The sequence below is a fragment of the Lates calcarifer genome, unplaced genomic scaffold (assembly GCF_001640805.2).
Source record: "Lates calcarifer isolate ASB-BC8 unplaced genomic scaffold, TLL_Latcal_v3 _unitig_1208_quiver_1037, whole genome shotgun sequence".
NCBI lineage: Eukaryota > Metazoa > Chordata > Actinopteri > Centropomidae > Lates > Lates calcarifer.
In genome coordinates, this window is record NW_026115364.1 from 24373 (window position 1) to 40306 (window position 15934).

At 37.1% G+C, this 15934-nt stretch overlaps 2 protein-coding genes across 9 annotated transcripts; both read right to left on the minus strand.

The window, feature by feature from the left end:
• Positions 1–184: 184 nt before the first annotated feature.
• Positions 185–7101, minus strand: LOC108887128 (CD209 antigen-like protein E). 2 transcript variants are annotated; one of them, XM_051067174.1, is made up of 9 exons: positions 6964–7101; positions 6734–6818; positions 5462–5584; positions 5233–5310; positions 1752–1820; positions 1445–1516; positions 1098–1249; positions 865–989; positions 185–774 (listed from the first exon to the last, which is right to left on the minus strand). In XM_051067174.1, the coding sequence occupies exons 2-9, from the start codon at positions 6759–6761 to the stop codon at positions 582–584; spliced, it is 840 nt and encodes a 279-aa protein (XP_050923131.1). In that variant the 5' UTR covers positions 6762–6818; positions 6964–7101; the 3' UTR covers positions 185–581. The 2 variants fall into 2 exon arrangements, with proteins under 2 accessions (XP_050923131.1, XP_050923132.1); XM_051067175.1 differs by lacking the exon at positions 1752–1820 and having other exon boundaries at positions 6964–7100.
• On the minus strand, positions 3966–14658 carry LOC108887124 (CD209 antigen-like protein E). 7 transcript variants are annotated; one of them, XM_018682315.2, is made up of 8 exons: positions 10512–11340; positions 10282–10372; positions 9136–9267; positions 8907–8984; positions 8675–8746; positions 8274–8425; positions 8041–8165; positions 7653–7950 (listed from the first exon to the last, which is right to left on the minus strand). In XM_018682315.2, exons 2-8 carry the CDS (start codon positions 10307–10309, stop codon positions 7755–7757), a joined length of 783 nt encoding a protein of 260 aa, XP_018537831.1. In that variant the 5' UTR covers positions 10310–10372; positions 10512–11340; the 3' UTR covers positions 7653–7754. The 7 variants fall into 7 exon arrangements, with proteins under 7 accessions (XP_050923138.1, XP_050923137.1, XP_050923136.1 ...); XM_051067181.1 differs by lacking the exons at positions 7653–7950; positions 8041–8165; positions 8274–8425; ... (3 more) ...; positions 10282–10372; positions 10512–11340 and adding exons at positions 3966–4332; positions 4423–4547; positions 4656–4807; ... (2 more) ...; positions 14087–14164; positions 14473–14655; XM_051067180.1 differs by lacking the exons at positions 7653–7950; positions 8274–8425; positions 8675–8746; ... (2 more) ...; positions 10282–10372; positions 10512–11340 and adding exons at positions 3966–4332; positions 11877–12028; positions 12403–12459; ... (1 more) ...; positions 14087–14164; positions 14473–14654.
• Positions 14659–15934: the final 1276 nt, after the last annotated feature.

The following is a 15934-nucleotide window of genomic DNA, read 5'->3' on the forward strand; positions in this document are numbered from 1 at the left end:
AACTGAACAGTTTCATATCCGTTAATGCAAATTTACAGTCAGAGCAGATGAGGACGTGTCGCCCCCTTCTGGTCCTTTTATGTCTTAACTATTTCCACCATGAGCTTTTTCCCTTTTTGTGTTTTTCAACACTTCAAGTTCAGCACAACATAAAGCATCAAATCAGTCAAACGCCAACAGGACATGAATAGACAGGGACTGTTTATTTTCATTAAACAGAAAATGAATCAAAGATGTTAAAACACAGTTTCTGTTGTATTTATAAACTGTAGATGTTGAGTGAGAGTGAGAACACAAAAAAAGAAAAAGAAAAAGAAAAATGTAATTAATTTAAAAAAAAAAGAAAATAATAATGAAATAAAAAGAAAAGTTTATGGTAGAAAATTGTTTATAAAATATTTTACATGTGAGCTTTAGCACAACTGAAGAAGATCAATAACAAGCTGAATGATTCTGTTCAAATCAGACACAAAATATTATTCAAAGTATTTTTAATATCTGTCTGGAGGAGATCTTTAAATGTTTGCAAGGTCAAAACCAGCATCATGTCACAGATTGTTAAACTCAGGCTTAACTGGATTTCAGACACATGAGACCATATATTCTCCAGTTTCTGCTTCTTTCTCACAAATATATTTCTGATTCACTTTACAGGATCTATCATACCAGCGGATCAGGTCATAATCTCTTATCGCCCCTATCCTTGCACAGTTCTCTCCATCAGGATCCTCCACTGTCCAGTTGTCTGGCTCCCATGTCATCCAAAAACTCAGACTAAGAGATGAAGAACAGAAAGAAGTGGATCAATAAAAACTTTGAACTTTGAACAGGAAATGGACAAAAATGTTTTCACAAAAATCAAACCTTGTGTTCAGTGGTGAGTCGTCCACCCACAACCATTCACCCTCTGTCTTTGAGTCTGTCAGTCCGATCCAGAACAAGTCCTCATCATGGTCCATTTTTTTTCTCACTGTTTTCTCCAGGAAACTCTGAAGAGGAAAATGTGGATGAAATTTCCTCTGTGAGACTTTTCTGTGCTGAGATGATGAAACATGATAAAATATGTGAGAACATGAATCTGCAGCAGTGTTTTATACCTGCTCCTCTCTGCTGTCTATCTTAACCAGGTCTCCTCCTCGACGTTTGCAGAAGCTTCTGCTCTCTTTCCAAGATGAACGTCTGGTGGAGAAATAATAACACTGTCCTCCATGTTGCTCCCAGCCTGTTTCACACTTCAGACATGAATCATCTTTGAAGAGATCACAGCAAAGAAATCACATGTGATTTGGAAGCAGCAGGAAGTTTAAAGGTAAAGAGTTTGAATCTGAGAGAAGCTGAGACAATCAGAGACTGTTTTCTGTCAACTGTATCTGTCAGTCCATCACTGTTTGATTAATCATCATAAGAAGATGAAAATATGTGACAAAAAAAATCTGTAACTTACTTATTTTTACCTCTGGATGTCTTGGGCAAACAGGGGGCACTGTGGTGTGTGGTTTTGTTTCACTGAGTCTCTCTGTTATGAAAGAAGATAAAAAAGATTTCACTTCCATCTGTCTCTTTACAGGAATCTGAACAGAAAAATAACTTTCACATGAATCAAAAATGTTGAGAGGAAACACAAAGAGATACTTTTGAAAGCAGATTCATATCAGTAATAAACTTTTAAAATTAAACTGAGGAATATTTCAGATCATCTAAATTTAATCCAAGATGCAAATATGTGACAGGAAAAAAAAACAATAACTTACCTTTTACTTCAGGAGGTTTTGAAGACACAGGCTGCACTGTGGTGTGTGGTTTTTTTTCACTGAGTCTCTCTGTTATGAAAGAGGATAAAAAATTTCATCAGTCTCTTTTTTTCAGAACCTGAACAAATAAGTAACAAAAATATTTCACACCAGTCAAATTGTTTCATGTTAAAGTGACTGGACAAATTTGTAGAGACTGAAGCTTTTCACAGGTGTGAACCCTGACAGACTTACCTGTGAGGTTTCTTTTCAGAGCTTCATTCTCATCTCTCAGTGTTTGGAGATTTGTCTTGATTTGGAAATTACTGTAACTGTTGTGATTTTCATCATGTGAAGGTGGTGAGTTGTTTATATGTTATTGTCCATAGAAACTGTAGAAACTCACAGAGACGGTAAATAACAATGACAGCAGCTGCCATCAGAGCACAGAGAACCAGCAGGGCCACTCTCTCTGATGTGACCTTTGACCTTCTGGTAGATTTTGTTTGTTGAGAGGCAGGAGCTTCACCTGTTGAACATTTAGAGGAAACAGATGTCACATGACATGAGACACACATACAGGGCCCTGGTGCACAAACACTTTGTCATTGTACAACAACCTAAATATAAAAACTAACAACTTTCCGGATATGGTTTCATCAGCTTAGAATTGATCTTGAAAGGAAATCTAAATGCTGCTGTAGCAATGAACTAGGCCTGTTTTAAACTCCAAGTTTAAAAAAGTTTAAACTGACAAGATCTATTACACATGATCAACAGATAAAAAAGCTAAACCTCAAACTTGTCTTCCTTTGTAAGAGGAGGAAGTATTTCACTGATAGCAGCAGGAAACATTTTGTCCTTTTTCTTCCATTTCTTGACTTGAATCTGCAAGACCGTTTGTTTATTTATGTGACAACTATACTGCATCACTGATGATGTGCCCTAGCTTAGCATCAGTCGATGTGTCATCACAACTATCTGGAGAAACCAGAGACTATCAGGAATAGGCTACAGATAGAAGACAGGCGTTATACCCAGTGATGAGCACCCCAGCCAGACGGATTCAAGGTTAACAGTGAACAGTAACGGACAAACGAGGGCGAGTATAGAGGAGTTGTGCGGCAAGATCCGCAAGAGCAAGAAAAGCCTAAAGATCCACCAATTGAGGATGAAATGCAAGGAGAGATTGCAGACGCCACAATGCAATGGCCTAGCTCCTGGTGAGACAGAGGAGCAGCCGGGCCCAGAAGCACTCCACAAAGCCCAGATTGTCTAGGTTGTGCAAACAGTTTACTCAGGCAGTCAGAGAAGAGAAGGCTAGAATTGTTTCCCTGAATCATTGAAAGATTACTGACACATGAATTTAACAGATGGAGTTGACATCTATCTTTTGATGTCATCTCTGTGTCCCAGTTCACCTTCCTGTTGATTTACCACCACATCACTGGTTCTTACCTTCTGTGTAGCCCTGTGGACGACTCATTGTGCTGAGTCTTCAGGATCCTCACTTCAGTGTCAGTGGTGTCAGTCGATGAGGAAACTTTCTCTGAAACAAAAAGCAACAATTATTGATTCTCACGCGTTTGTCTGAGTCTCAACAAATAAAAATGCTATAAACAGACAGACAGACAGTGGAAACAGAAAATGTTAAAAACAATCATATATGCATTTTATTTAGGACTCACCTGTTTATTTTCTCCCTCCTACTTTTTTTATTTAGATTTTGAGATTCACACCATTGTTCATCGCTCCATCAACACCTGCTGTTTTACCACTGAGTGACCATCAGTCTCAGTCTCAGTGTCTTAAAAAACAAACTTCCTGTCAGACTGAAAGATGGGGAGGAGAATCTAGTTCCTCAAAAAGTAACAGTGACAGAAAAAAGTAACAGTCTTTATTTAGTTTGAATCTGAACAGTTTCATATTCATTGATGCAAATTTACAGTCAGAGCAGATGAGGACGTGTCGCCCCCTTCTGGTCCTTTTATGTCTTAACTATTTCCACCATGAGCTTTTTCCCTTTTTGTGTCTTTGTGTCTTACAAGTTAAAGGTTTTAATTGTCATTTCTGTGCTCTCTGTTCTCTCTTTGTTCTTTTACCTTTTCATTCACTCAGCATCTGTAGTTTTCTCACTGGTGGAGAACTGCAACAGATTTTACAGCAGGAAAAAGTGAAACTTGTCGCACTCTGTCTGCTCAGTTTAATACAAACAAATCAAACACCAACAGGACATGAATAGACAGGGACTGTTTATTTTCATTAAACAGAAAATGAATCAAAGATGTTAAAACACAGTTTCTGTTGTATTTATAAACTGTAGATGTTGGATCAGTTGTATCTACAGTTAAATAGATAAAAAGAAAAAGTAATAAAAAATAGAATAAAATAAAAGTAAAATAAGAGAACTTTCAGGCACATGTATAACATCTAGTTTCTGCTTTTTTTCTCACAAATATATTTCTGAGACGCTTTACAGGATTTATCTAACCAGCACTTCAGATCTGTTGCTCCTCCTCTCACCCCCATCCTCACACAGTTCTCTCCATCAGGATCCTCCACTGTCCAGTTGTCTGGCTCAGTGTTAAACCAAAAACTCAGACTAAGAGATGAAGAACAGAAAGAAGTGGATCAATAAAAACTTTGAACTTTGAACAGGAAATGGACAAAAATGTTTTTACAAAGATCAAACCTTGTGTTCAGTGGTGAGTCGTCCACCCACAACCATTCACCCTCTGTCTTTGAGTCTGTCAGTCCAATCCAGAACTTGTCCTCATCATGGTCCATTTTTTCTCTCAGTGTTTTCTCCAGGAAACTCTGAAGAGGAAAATGTGGATGAAATTTCTTCTGTGAGACTTTTCTGTGCTGAGATGATGAAATGTGATAAAATATGTGAGAACATGAATCTGCAGCAGTGTTTTATACCTGCTCCTCTCTGCTGTCTATCTTAACCAGGTCTCCTCCTCGACGTTTGCAGAAGCTTCTGCTCTCTTCCCAGGATGAACGTCTGGTGGAGAAATAATAACACTGTCCTCCATGTTGCTCCCAGCCTGTTTCACACTTCAGACATGAATCATCTTTGAAGAGATCACAGCAAAGAAATCACGTGATTTGGAAGCAGCAGGAAGTTTAAAGGTAAAGAGTTTGAATCTGAGAGAAGCTGAGACAATCAGAGACTGTTTTCTGTCAACTGTATCTGTCAGTCCATCAATGTTTGATTAATCATCATCAGAAGATGCAAATATGTGACAGTTAAAATCAGTAACTTACTTATTTTTACTTCAGGATGTTTTGGGCAAACAGGCTGCACTGTGGTGCATGGTTTTGTTTCACTGAGTCTCTCTGTTATGAAAGAGGATAAAAACATTTTCACCTGGTGGAATTGAACTAATAGACGTTATAATCAATCCAGATTTGGTCCAAAATGTGTCACATGTTAAAGTGACCAGGAGAAGTTGTAGAGACTGAAGCTTTTCACAGGTGTGAACCCTGACAGACTTACCTGTGAGGTTTCTTTTCAGAGCTTCATTCTCATCTCTCAGTGTTTGAAGATTTTTCTTGGTTTGGAAATGATCTAAAGCTGTTTTTTTAAAACAGGAAGCAGTCAGTAAAGGTCAGTAACAGATAATGAGTGCCTGGTTTTTATAAAACCACAAAGTACTGATCTGTCGTGATTTTCTTCACATGAAGTTGTTTGTAGATTATTTAACGTAGAAACTGTAGAAACTCACAGAGACGGTAAATAACAATGACAGCAGCTGCCATCAGAGCACAGAGAACCAGCAGGGCCACTCTCTCTGATGTGACCTTTGACCTTCTGGTAGATTTTGTTTGTTGGGAACCAGGAGCTTCACCTGTTGAACATTTAGAGGAAACAGAGATGTCACATGACATGAGACACACATACAGGGCCCTGTTTTGAGCTAGGAGGTTTTGGGTTTGAACCCCAGTTTATTCTCCATGTGCTTGCATGGGTTTCTTCTGGGTACTCTGGTTCCCTCACACAGTCCAAAGACATGCGAATACTCTAATATTCAGCCACCTAATGTCAGACTGAATGGTTGTTTTTTCTGTATAATTGTTGTGTTTTTGTTCGCTTAGAATGAGCCATTTATATCTTCATAAGGAGCGTGTCCTCTTCCACAGAGTTCATTATGGTGTACCACCATGTTGGTACGGTAGCCCAGAACGGACAAACTGAACCAAACAGTGGTTCTATATATTCTTACACTGATGCCACAGCTTGTTACAGCTAAATTAGGTAAATAACATTAATAAAATCTTGAGTTTTTCTGTTAGACTAGTTGATGTAGTAGTTGTACCATTATTTTAGTTTGAGACATAGCATGACAAAAAACCTCTGTATAAACATTTTGCAACTACGCTAACATTGTGACACTGTACAACCATTGTGCAACTCAAAAGATAAAAAAGAAAATGATATTGCAATAGCTTTCTTTCTTTCTTCCTTCTTTCTCAGTTTACTGAGAAGAGATAAAGAGGAAAAAAAGCTGCCAGACCTGCTTCAAACCCTTTAAAGTTATGTTATTTTGCCACTAATGGGTCAGTCAAACTTATATTTAATTTTAAGCCTGTGTGACTGATGCTGTTGCTGTAGATAAGGGAAAAACAACATTGCAAAATACACAGTCTATGTTCAGATGTATGTAATAATAATAACAATAATAAGTGACAATAAGTGACAGAGAGAGAACAGAGTCTGGGCACTAATGTGCTTGAAGTGATGAACTGATAAAAAACACTAAACCTCAGACTCCGCTTCCTTTTATGAAAGAGGATGTATTTCACTGATAACAGCAGAAAACATTTAGTCCAGTTTCTTCCATTGTTTGGCACTCCAGCCAGACAGAAACGCTGACAGAGAAACAGAGCTGAGCAACACTTTCATTTGTTGCTTTTGGCTAGAATTCAGTGTTTAACCTGGAGGCTGTTTTTCACAGTTCAGCTTCCTGTTGATTTACCACCACATCACTGGTTCTTACCTTCTGTGTAGCCCTGTGGACGACTCATTGTGCTGAGTCCTCAGGATCCTCACTTCAGTGTCAGTGGTGTCAGTCGATGAGGAAACTTTCTCCAAAACAAAAAGCAACAGTTGTTGATTCTCACACGTTTCACTCGGTCTCAACAAATAAAAATGCTATAAACAGACAGACAGACAGTGGAAACAGAAAATGTTAAAAACAGTCATATATGCATTTTATTTAGGACTCACCTGATTAATTTTTCTCTCCTGGATTTTAAGATTCACGCCATCGTTCATCGCTCCATCAACACCTGCTGTTTTACCACTGAGTGACCATCAGTCTCAGTCTCAGTGTCTTAAAAAACAAACTTCCTGTCAGACTGAAAGATGGGGAGGAGAATCTAGTTCCTCAAAACCAGGTTTTTGTTGTGTTTGAATAATTATTAAATTTTAACTATTCATTTCTAATTAAGATTTGAATAAATGATTTATTCTCAGTAACAGTGAGGCCACAGATGTTGATCCATTTTTATTTAGTTTGAAACTGAACAGTTTCATATTCATTGATGCAAATTTACAGTCAGAGCAGATGAGGACGTGTCGCCCCCTTCTGGTCCTTTTATGTCTTAACTATTTCCACCATGAGCTTTTTCCCCTTTTGTCTCTTTCAACACTTCAAGTTCAGCACAACATAAAGCATCAAATCAGTCAAACACCAACAGGACATGAATAGACAGGGACTGTTTATTTTCATTGAACACAAAATGAATCAAAGATGTTAAAACACAGTTTCTGTTGTATTTATAAACTGTATCTGTTGGATCAGTTGTATCCATAGTTTTGATGGTTTTAAGTTCAAAACATAGTGAGACCACAAAAAATGAAAAGATTAAAAGAAAAAGAAAATGTAATAAAAAAAATTAAGAATGAAATAAAAGGAAAATAAGTTTATGGTTGAAAATTGTTTATAAAATATTTTACATGTGAGCTGTAGCACAACTGAAGAAGATCAATAACAAGCTGAATGATTCTGTTCAAATTCAGACACATGAGACCATATATTCTCCAATTTCTGCTTCTTTCTCACAAATATATTTCTGATTCACTTTACAGGATTTATCAAACCAGCACTTCAGATCTGTTGCTCCTCCTCTCACCCCCATCCTCGCACAGTTCTCTCCATCAGGATCCTCCCCAGTCCAGTTGTCTGGCTCCCATGACATCCAGAAACTCAGACTAAGAGATGAAGAACAGAAAGAAGTGGATCAATAAAAACTTTGAACTTTGAACAGGAAATGGACAAAAATGTTTTCACAAAGATCAAACCTTGTGTTCAGTGGTGAGTCGTCCACCCACAACCATTCACCCTCTGTCTTTGAGTCTGTCAGTCCGATCCAGAACAAGTCGTCAGCAACGTCCATTTTTTTTCTCACTGTTTTCTCCAGGAAACTCTGAAGAGGAAAATGTGGATGAAATTTCCTCTGTGAGACTTTTCTGTGCTGAGATGATGAAACATGATAAAATATGTGAGAACATGAATCTGCAGCAGTGTTTTATACCTGCTCCTCTCTGCTGTCTATCTTAACCAGGTCTCCTCCTCGACGTTTGCAGAAGCTTCTGCTCTCTTTCCAGGATGAACGTCTGGTGGAGAAATAATAACACTGTCCTCCATGTTGCTCCCAGCCTGTTTCACACTTCAGACATGAATCATCTTTGAAGAGATCACAGCAAAGAAATCACGTGATTTGGAAGCAGCAGGAAGTTAAAAGGTAAAGAGTTTGAATCTGAGACAATCAGAGACTGTTTTCTCTTTCACAGATACAGTAACACTGCCCTTGAGCAAGGCACCTATCCTGCAACTGCAGTTACAGTCTAAGTTACTGTATCTGTCAGTCCATCAATGTTTGATTAATCATCATCAGAAGATGCAAATATGTGACAGTTAAAATCAGTAACTTACTTATTTTTACTTCAGGATGTTTTGGGCAAACAGGCTGCACTGTGGTGCATGGTTTTGTTTCACTGAGTCTCTCTGTTATGAAAGAGGATAAAAACATTTTCACCTGGTGGAATTGAACTAATAGACGTTATAATCAATCCAGATTTGGTCCAAAATGTGTCACATGTTAAAGTGACCAGGAGAAGTTGTAGAGACTGAAGCTTTTCACAGGTGTGAACCCTGACAGACTTACCTGTGAGGTTTCTTTTCAGAGCTTCATTCTCATCTCTCAGTGTTTGGAGATTTTTCTTGGTTTGGAAATGATCTAAATCTGTTTTTTTAAAACAGGAAGCAGTCAGTAAAGGTCAGTAACAGATAATGAGTGCCTGGTTTTTATAAAACCATAAAGTACTGATCTGTTGTGATTTTCTTCACATGAAGTTGTTTGTAGATTATTTAATGTAGAAACTGTAGAAACTCACAGAGACGGTAAATAACAATGACAGCAGCTGCCATCAGAGCACAGAGAACCAGCAGGGCCACTCTCTCTGATGTGACCTTTGACCTTCTGGTAGATTTTGTTTGTTGGGAACCAGGAGCTTCACCTGTTGAACCTGTAGAGGAGACAAAGATGTCACATGACATCAGACACACATACAGGGCCTCAGTGCAAAAACATTTTGTTATTGTACAACAACCCAAATATACAAACTAACAACTTTTCCTCAAACACTTCAAATAATCTGTATGTCTCTAGTTTTATGGTAAAGCTATGACTGTCTAAGTTTCAGGATATGATTTCATCAGCTTAGAACTGATCTTAAAGGAGGTTCATGTTTTTATCTAAATGCTGCCATTGCAATCAAGTTGGCATTTTTAAAATACCAAGTATATTCAGGTTTGAATTGACAAGATCTGTTACAAGTGATCGACTGATAAAAAGCTAAACCTCAAACTTGGTTTCCTTTATAAGAAGAAGATGTGTTTCACTGATCTTAGCAGAAAACATCCAGTCCTTTTTCTTCCATGTCGTGACTGTGGTGATACATGAGTTTATAAGCACATATCAAACTCCTTTCTGAAGCTGCTAGACCAGTTTATTTGTTCATTTATGTGACAACTGTACTGCATCACTGATGACGTGGTGATTTCATCACAACTCATCATTTTACCATTTACACAAATATGAACATATGAACAAAACTACTGTTTTTCATTAATAATGACTCTAAACCTGCTCACATTTAGTCAGTCTCTGTCTGCCCTGCACATGCTCAGTGCAGTCTTCTTTTAGATAATGCTAAGAAAATTAGGTTTTTGTTACTTTGCACCAAACAAACTGAAGAAGCATCTTTTACTTGGCACAGTTAAAAGTTACTCATAGTTTCCCTGAATCACTGAAAGATTTCCAACACGTGAATTTAACAGATGGAGTTTACATCTCTGTTTTTCATCTTTGAGCTGCAATGTTGTTTTTTATAACTTCTGACACTAAACATTTAACTCAGTCTTTCAATTAATTTTTCATTTTATTTGTTTTCCTTTTGCTAGAATTCAGTGTTTAACCTGGAGGCTGTTTTTCACAGTTCAGCTTCCTGTTGATTTACCACCACATCACTGGTTCTTACCTTCTGTGTAGCCCTGTGGACGACTCATTGTGCTGAGTCCTCAGGATCCTCACTTCAGTGTCAGTGGTGTCAGTCGATGAGGAAACTTTCTCTGAAACAAAAAGCAACAGTTGTTGATTCTCATACGTTTCACTCAGTCTCAACAAATTAAAATGCTGTAAACAGACAGACAGACAGTGGAAACAGAAAATGTTAAAAACAATCATATATGCATTTTATTTAGGACTCACCTGATTAATTTTTTTCTCCTGGATTTTAAGATTCACACCATCGTTCATCGCTCCATCAACACCTGCTGTTTTACCACTGAGTGATCATCAGTCTCAGTCTCAGTGTCTTAAAAAACAAACTTCCTGTCAGACTGAAAGATGGGGAGGAGAATCTAGTTCCTCAAAAAGTAACAGTGACAGAAAAAAGTAACAGTCTTTATTTAGTTTGAATCTGAACAGTTTCATATTCATTGATGCAAATTTACAGTCAGAGCAGATGAGGACGTGTCGCCCCCTTCTGGTCCTTTTATGTCTTAACTATTTCCACCATGAGCTTTTTCCCTTTTTGTGTCTTTGTGTCTTACAAGTTAAAGGTTTTAATTGTCATTTCTGTGCTCTCTGTTCTCTCTTTGTTCTTTTACCTTTTCATTCACTCAGCATCTGTAGTTTTCTCACTGGTGGAGAACTGCAACAGATTTTACAGCAGGAAAAAGTGAAACTTGTCGCACTCTGTCTGCTCAGTTTAATACAAACAAATCAAACACCAACAGGACATGAATAGACAGGACTGTTTATTTTCATTAAACAGAAAATGAATCAAAGATGTTAAAACACAGTTTCTGTTGTATTTATAAACTGTAGATGTTGGATCAGTTGTATCTACAGTTAAATAGATAAAAAGAAAAAGAAAAAAGAAAGTAATAAAAAATAAAGAAGATCAATAACAAGCTGAATGATTCTGTACAAATCAGACACAAAATATTATTCAAAGTATTTTTAATATCTGTCTGGAGGACATCTTTAAATGTTTACAAGGTCAAAACCAGCATCATGTCACAGATTGTTAAACTCAGGCTTAACTGGATTTCAGACACATGAGACCATATATTCTCCAGTTTCTGCTTGTTTCTCACAAATATATTTCTGATTTGCTTTGCAGGATTTATCAAACCAGCACTTCAGATCTGTTGCTCCTCCTTTCTCCCCCATCCTCACACAGTCCTCTCCATCACGATCAATCTCAGTCCAGTTGTCTGGCTCAGTGTTAAACCAAAAACTCAGACTAAGAGATGAAGAACAGAAAGAAGTGGATCAGTAAAAACTTTGAACTTTGAACAGGAAATGGACAAAAATGTTTTCACAAAGATCAAACCTTGTGTCCAGTGGTGAGTCGTCCACCCACAACCATTCACCCTCTGTCTTTGAGTCTGTCAGTCCGATCCAGAACTTGTCCTCATCATGGTCCATTTTTTTTCTCACTGTTTTCTCCAGGAAACTCTGAAGAGGAAAATGTGGATGAAATTTCCTCTGTGAGACTTTTCTATGCTGAGATGATGAAACGTGATAAAATATGTGAGAACATGAATCTGCAGCAGTGTTTTATACCTGCTCCTTTCTGCTGTCTATCTTAACCAGGTCTCCTCCTTCACTTTGGCAGAAGCTTCTGCTCTCTTCCCAGGATGAACGGCTGGTGGAGAAATAATAACACTGTCCTCCATGTTGTTTCCAGCATGTTTCACACTTCAGACATGAATCGTCTTTGAAGAGATCACAGCAAAGAAATCACATGTGATTTGGAAACAGCAGTGAAGTTTCACACTTCACTGTGGTGCATGGTTTTGTCTGAGGCTGAGTTTGTCTTAGTCTCTCTGTTATGAAAAAGTATTAAAAAGATTTCACTCTCATCAGTCTTGTTACAGGACTGTCTGAACAGAAAAATAACTTTCAAAAATGTTGAGAAGAATCACAAAGGGAGATAAATTTAAAAGCAGATTCATTTCATCATTGAAATGTAAGAATTAAACTGAGGAATATTTCAAACCATCTATGTTTAAGCCAAGATGTGAAGCATTTTAAAGTGACCTTTCAGAGACTTGTGTACAGTTTTAAACACAAACTCTGACAAGCTTACCCGTGAGATTTTTCTTCAACTTTTGGAGCTCTTTCATGGTTTGAGCATTTTCATGAACTGAAAAGAAAGAATAGTCAGAAAAGTTCAAACACCAAAAAATCTAAATTAATGTACTTTCATGAAACTGTATAAACTCACTGGTAACACCAAGCGCAATGACAGCAGCTGCCAGGAGAAGACTGAGAAGCACCAGGGCCACTCTCTCTGATGTGACCTTTGACCTTTCATTTGGCACTGCTGATTGTTGGGAGCCTGTTCAACAGCAGACGAGACAGACAGGACGTTTACATTCACCTCAATATCTAGAAAAATGTATTTTGGTTTAATTTGGTTTCTTGGCTTGGTCACGTGCACATGTTGTCAGTTTATTAGGTACACCTATCCAAAACTAATGCAGTCTGACAGCCCTGAAATAAATGCTCCTTCATGAAGTTTAGTTTCACAAAAAAATTAAAAATCATGTACATTTTATAGAGAACGGCCCTTTTCCTGCAGCAATGGAAACAAATGAAGCCTTGAAAGTTAAAACAAATAATTCCCACAGCTGATCACTTACAAACCCTCTGCAAAGTCAGTGTCAGAGCAAACTGACTCTACACCCTCTGATGCATTATCAGGACTATACTGTACAATGATGAGAAAAATTCAGGTCCTTCTGTAGATCGAGATCAGTCACAAACTTTATTGTTTTTCATCTCCTGTGACACATTGTGATGAACTGAGATTTAGCTGTTTGAACTTTTGATAATATAACATTCATAGAGTCTTTAAAGCTGTGGAAGCTCTTTATATGTTTTGTTTTTTGAGGAACGTTTTTCTCTATTACAGTGAAACATTTTAGATTGTTGCAGATGCAAAGGTTCTGCCTTTTCTACACGAGCAGCATCATCTGTCACTGCTGTAACTTCAGCTTCCTGTTTATCTGTAGGACACATCACAAAGAAATAACCAGCATACATACAAATATCTATAAACATATAAATGAAGCTTCATGGTCAGTTCCTCATTCTTTAACTTCTCTTCACTTGTTTTTACAGTAAACAAACACACTCTTCTTTCTTTCTTTTACAGTTTATCATCCTTTTCATTTAAACTAAATATTAATTTAGGTTCATAGAACAAAACATGAAGTGGTTTCAAACTCACTGGATAAAATTGTTTTAGGGAAGATTACACATTTTATTATGTATTTTGCTGTACACAATTTACACATTATTGTTTAAACTTTATTACACACAGCAGCTAACAGACATTCATTATCAGTTGATCTGTTGATTATTTTTAGAAAAAATGACAGAAAATGAAGAGAAAGCCTGTTGTAACTTCAAGGTGACGTCTTAATCTAAAACTATTTTGATTAATCGTGGTCCAGTTCACGAGGATTAAATATTTTTCTTTATCATTTCTGAGTGTATACTGAATATGTGAGGGTTTTGTTATGTTGTCTGAGTAAAACAAGACATACAGTATAATTACATGTCCTTTGCCTAAAGATATTGAAGTTTACTTTTATAGAAGACAAAGAAAAACAGATAATATTCACATTTTAGAGGCAGGAATTTCTCTCTGTTTTTAATCATATTTGCTTGAAAAATGTCTGACATGATAATACAAATATCAGGATAGTTGCTGACCATGACTAGTCACTAATTTTCTGTCGATCAGCTGGCTGTTTATCACCTACCACGAGGCTCCGTGGGTGGCTGAGTTTTCGAGAGCTTGACTTCGGAATAAGTGGTGTCAGGTGGCAAGGAAGTGGTCTCTGCAGCACAAAACACAAACCCAAACTGCTGTGGAATGACCGCTGATAAAGTGCACGTTTATTATTTCATATTTCACTTTCACTTTCAACTCCAACAAAGAAATAACTCTTACAAATGTTTGGAGTTTTTTTATCTTAAAAACCTCTAGTAGTATTCTTAGAAATTTAAGAGGGAAGTCAAGACTTTCAGACAGAACCACTGTAGTGGTGTACTGTAAAGATAAGGCTTTCACTCCTTTTTGCTCATATTAACTTGTGAAATCAGTATATTAGACATCTTAGACATTGCATAAGAATGTAAGACTCACCGCTGCCTTTTTCCCTCGCTCTTGTGAACTTGACATCAGAGTACAGTACGTCAGCTTCAGGCATTTTCCCAATGTGTGTGAACGCCTGAAAAAGCTACATTTAGGTTTGCCTACAAACTGATGAAATAGGTGACTGATGTTGAAGTGCTGTTTAAATCCATCCCATCACATTCGAGTATGGGCAGGACTTAAAAAAAACAACAAAAAAAAAAACCAAATCTTCTTCCCCAAAAGTTTTTTTTTTCTTTCTCTCACTTCCTCAAAGTCCAGGCAGAACAAATTTTGATAAAGAAGTCTTGCACAGAGAATGTGATCTTAAAGATTTCATGGAAAAAGTGATGAAATTATATTTTAACTTTCATCTAATCTAATATAATGTCAAGTGACAGAATATGATATATGCTCGATCAAATTGGGATCAACTGGGTGGATTAGGTGGGTGGTACATGTTAAGTAACATCCAGATAAATTCCAGGGCCTGAGGTTTTCTAGCAGAAGATTGCACTGTTTTAATGATGTGGCAGATGAATGTTTATGTTCTCCTCAAGCTCAGGTCCTCTGTGCCAGAGGTCGAGGGCTCTGAGCAGTATCTTAGCTGCACCTAGGACTGCACTCCTCTGGACAGAGACCACTTTGGACCTCTTCACCTTCCACATCTGTTCCAGTTTCAGCCCCTGGTACTTCTTGATCTTCTCCTTCTTTATGATTTATCTGTCAGTCTGGATTACAACATCTATCACTGCTGCCCTCTTCTGCTCCTTGTCAAAAACAGCAGGCCCAGGGAGAGATAAACAGATAGATAGACATATAGATATAGGGTTAACACCATTTAGCCACAAAGAAGTAGGCCTAACTGGTTTTGGCTGATAGGTTTATTGCGATATAAAATTTAAATTAAAACTATCATTATTATAATGTAATATTCTGTGGTCTTATTAATATTATCATTAGAAGCAATTAGAAACCTCTCTGCACTGACATGGGGAATATTTTGGTTGTTAAAATAGTTAGATAATTTTGCCTGTAAATCACTGACTTATTTTAATAACAGCTTCTGTCTGAATCTCATATTCGTAGCTGGTGTTTGCACAGAAAGTGAACCTTTAATGAAGATTTTTTTTTAATTGTTTTTTTTTTTTTTTAAATCCAAGGTCAATAATGAGCACCTCCCACCTTCAATATACACATAATTATGTTTAAACTTTAAGAGCGTGCATTAAAAATCCAACAGCAAATTGACTTTGCTTTAATTTAGTGTATATTTTTGCATTATAAAGCATTATTTCCAACTTGAAGTTCAAGCTAAATAATTATTTTAGGTAAAAATTTAAATGCATGACTTTGACTTGCATTAGAAGATTTCTAGACTGTGTTTAAAACGCCAAAACAAATTTATGGAGGTTATAACTAAACATTTCTTTACATGTTAAAGGTTCCGGATGATTCCTTGTTTGTTACACTA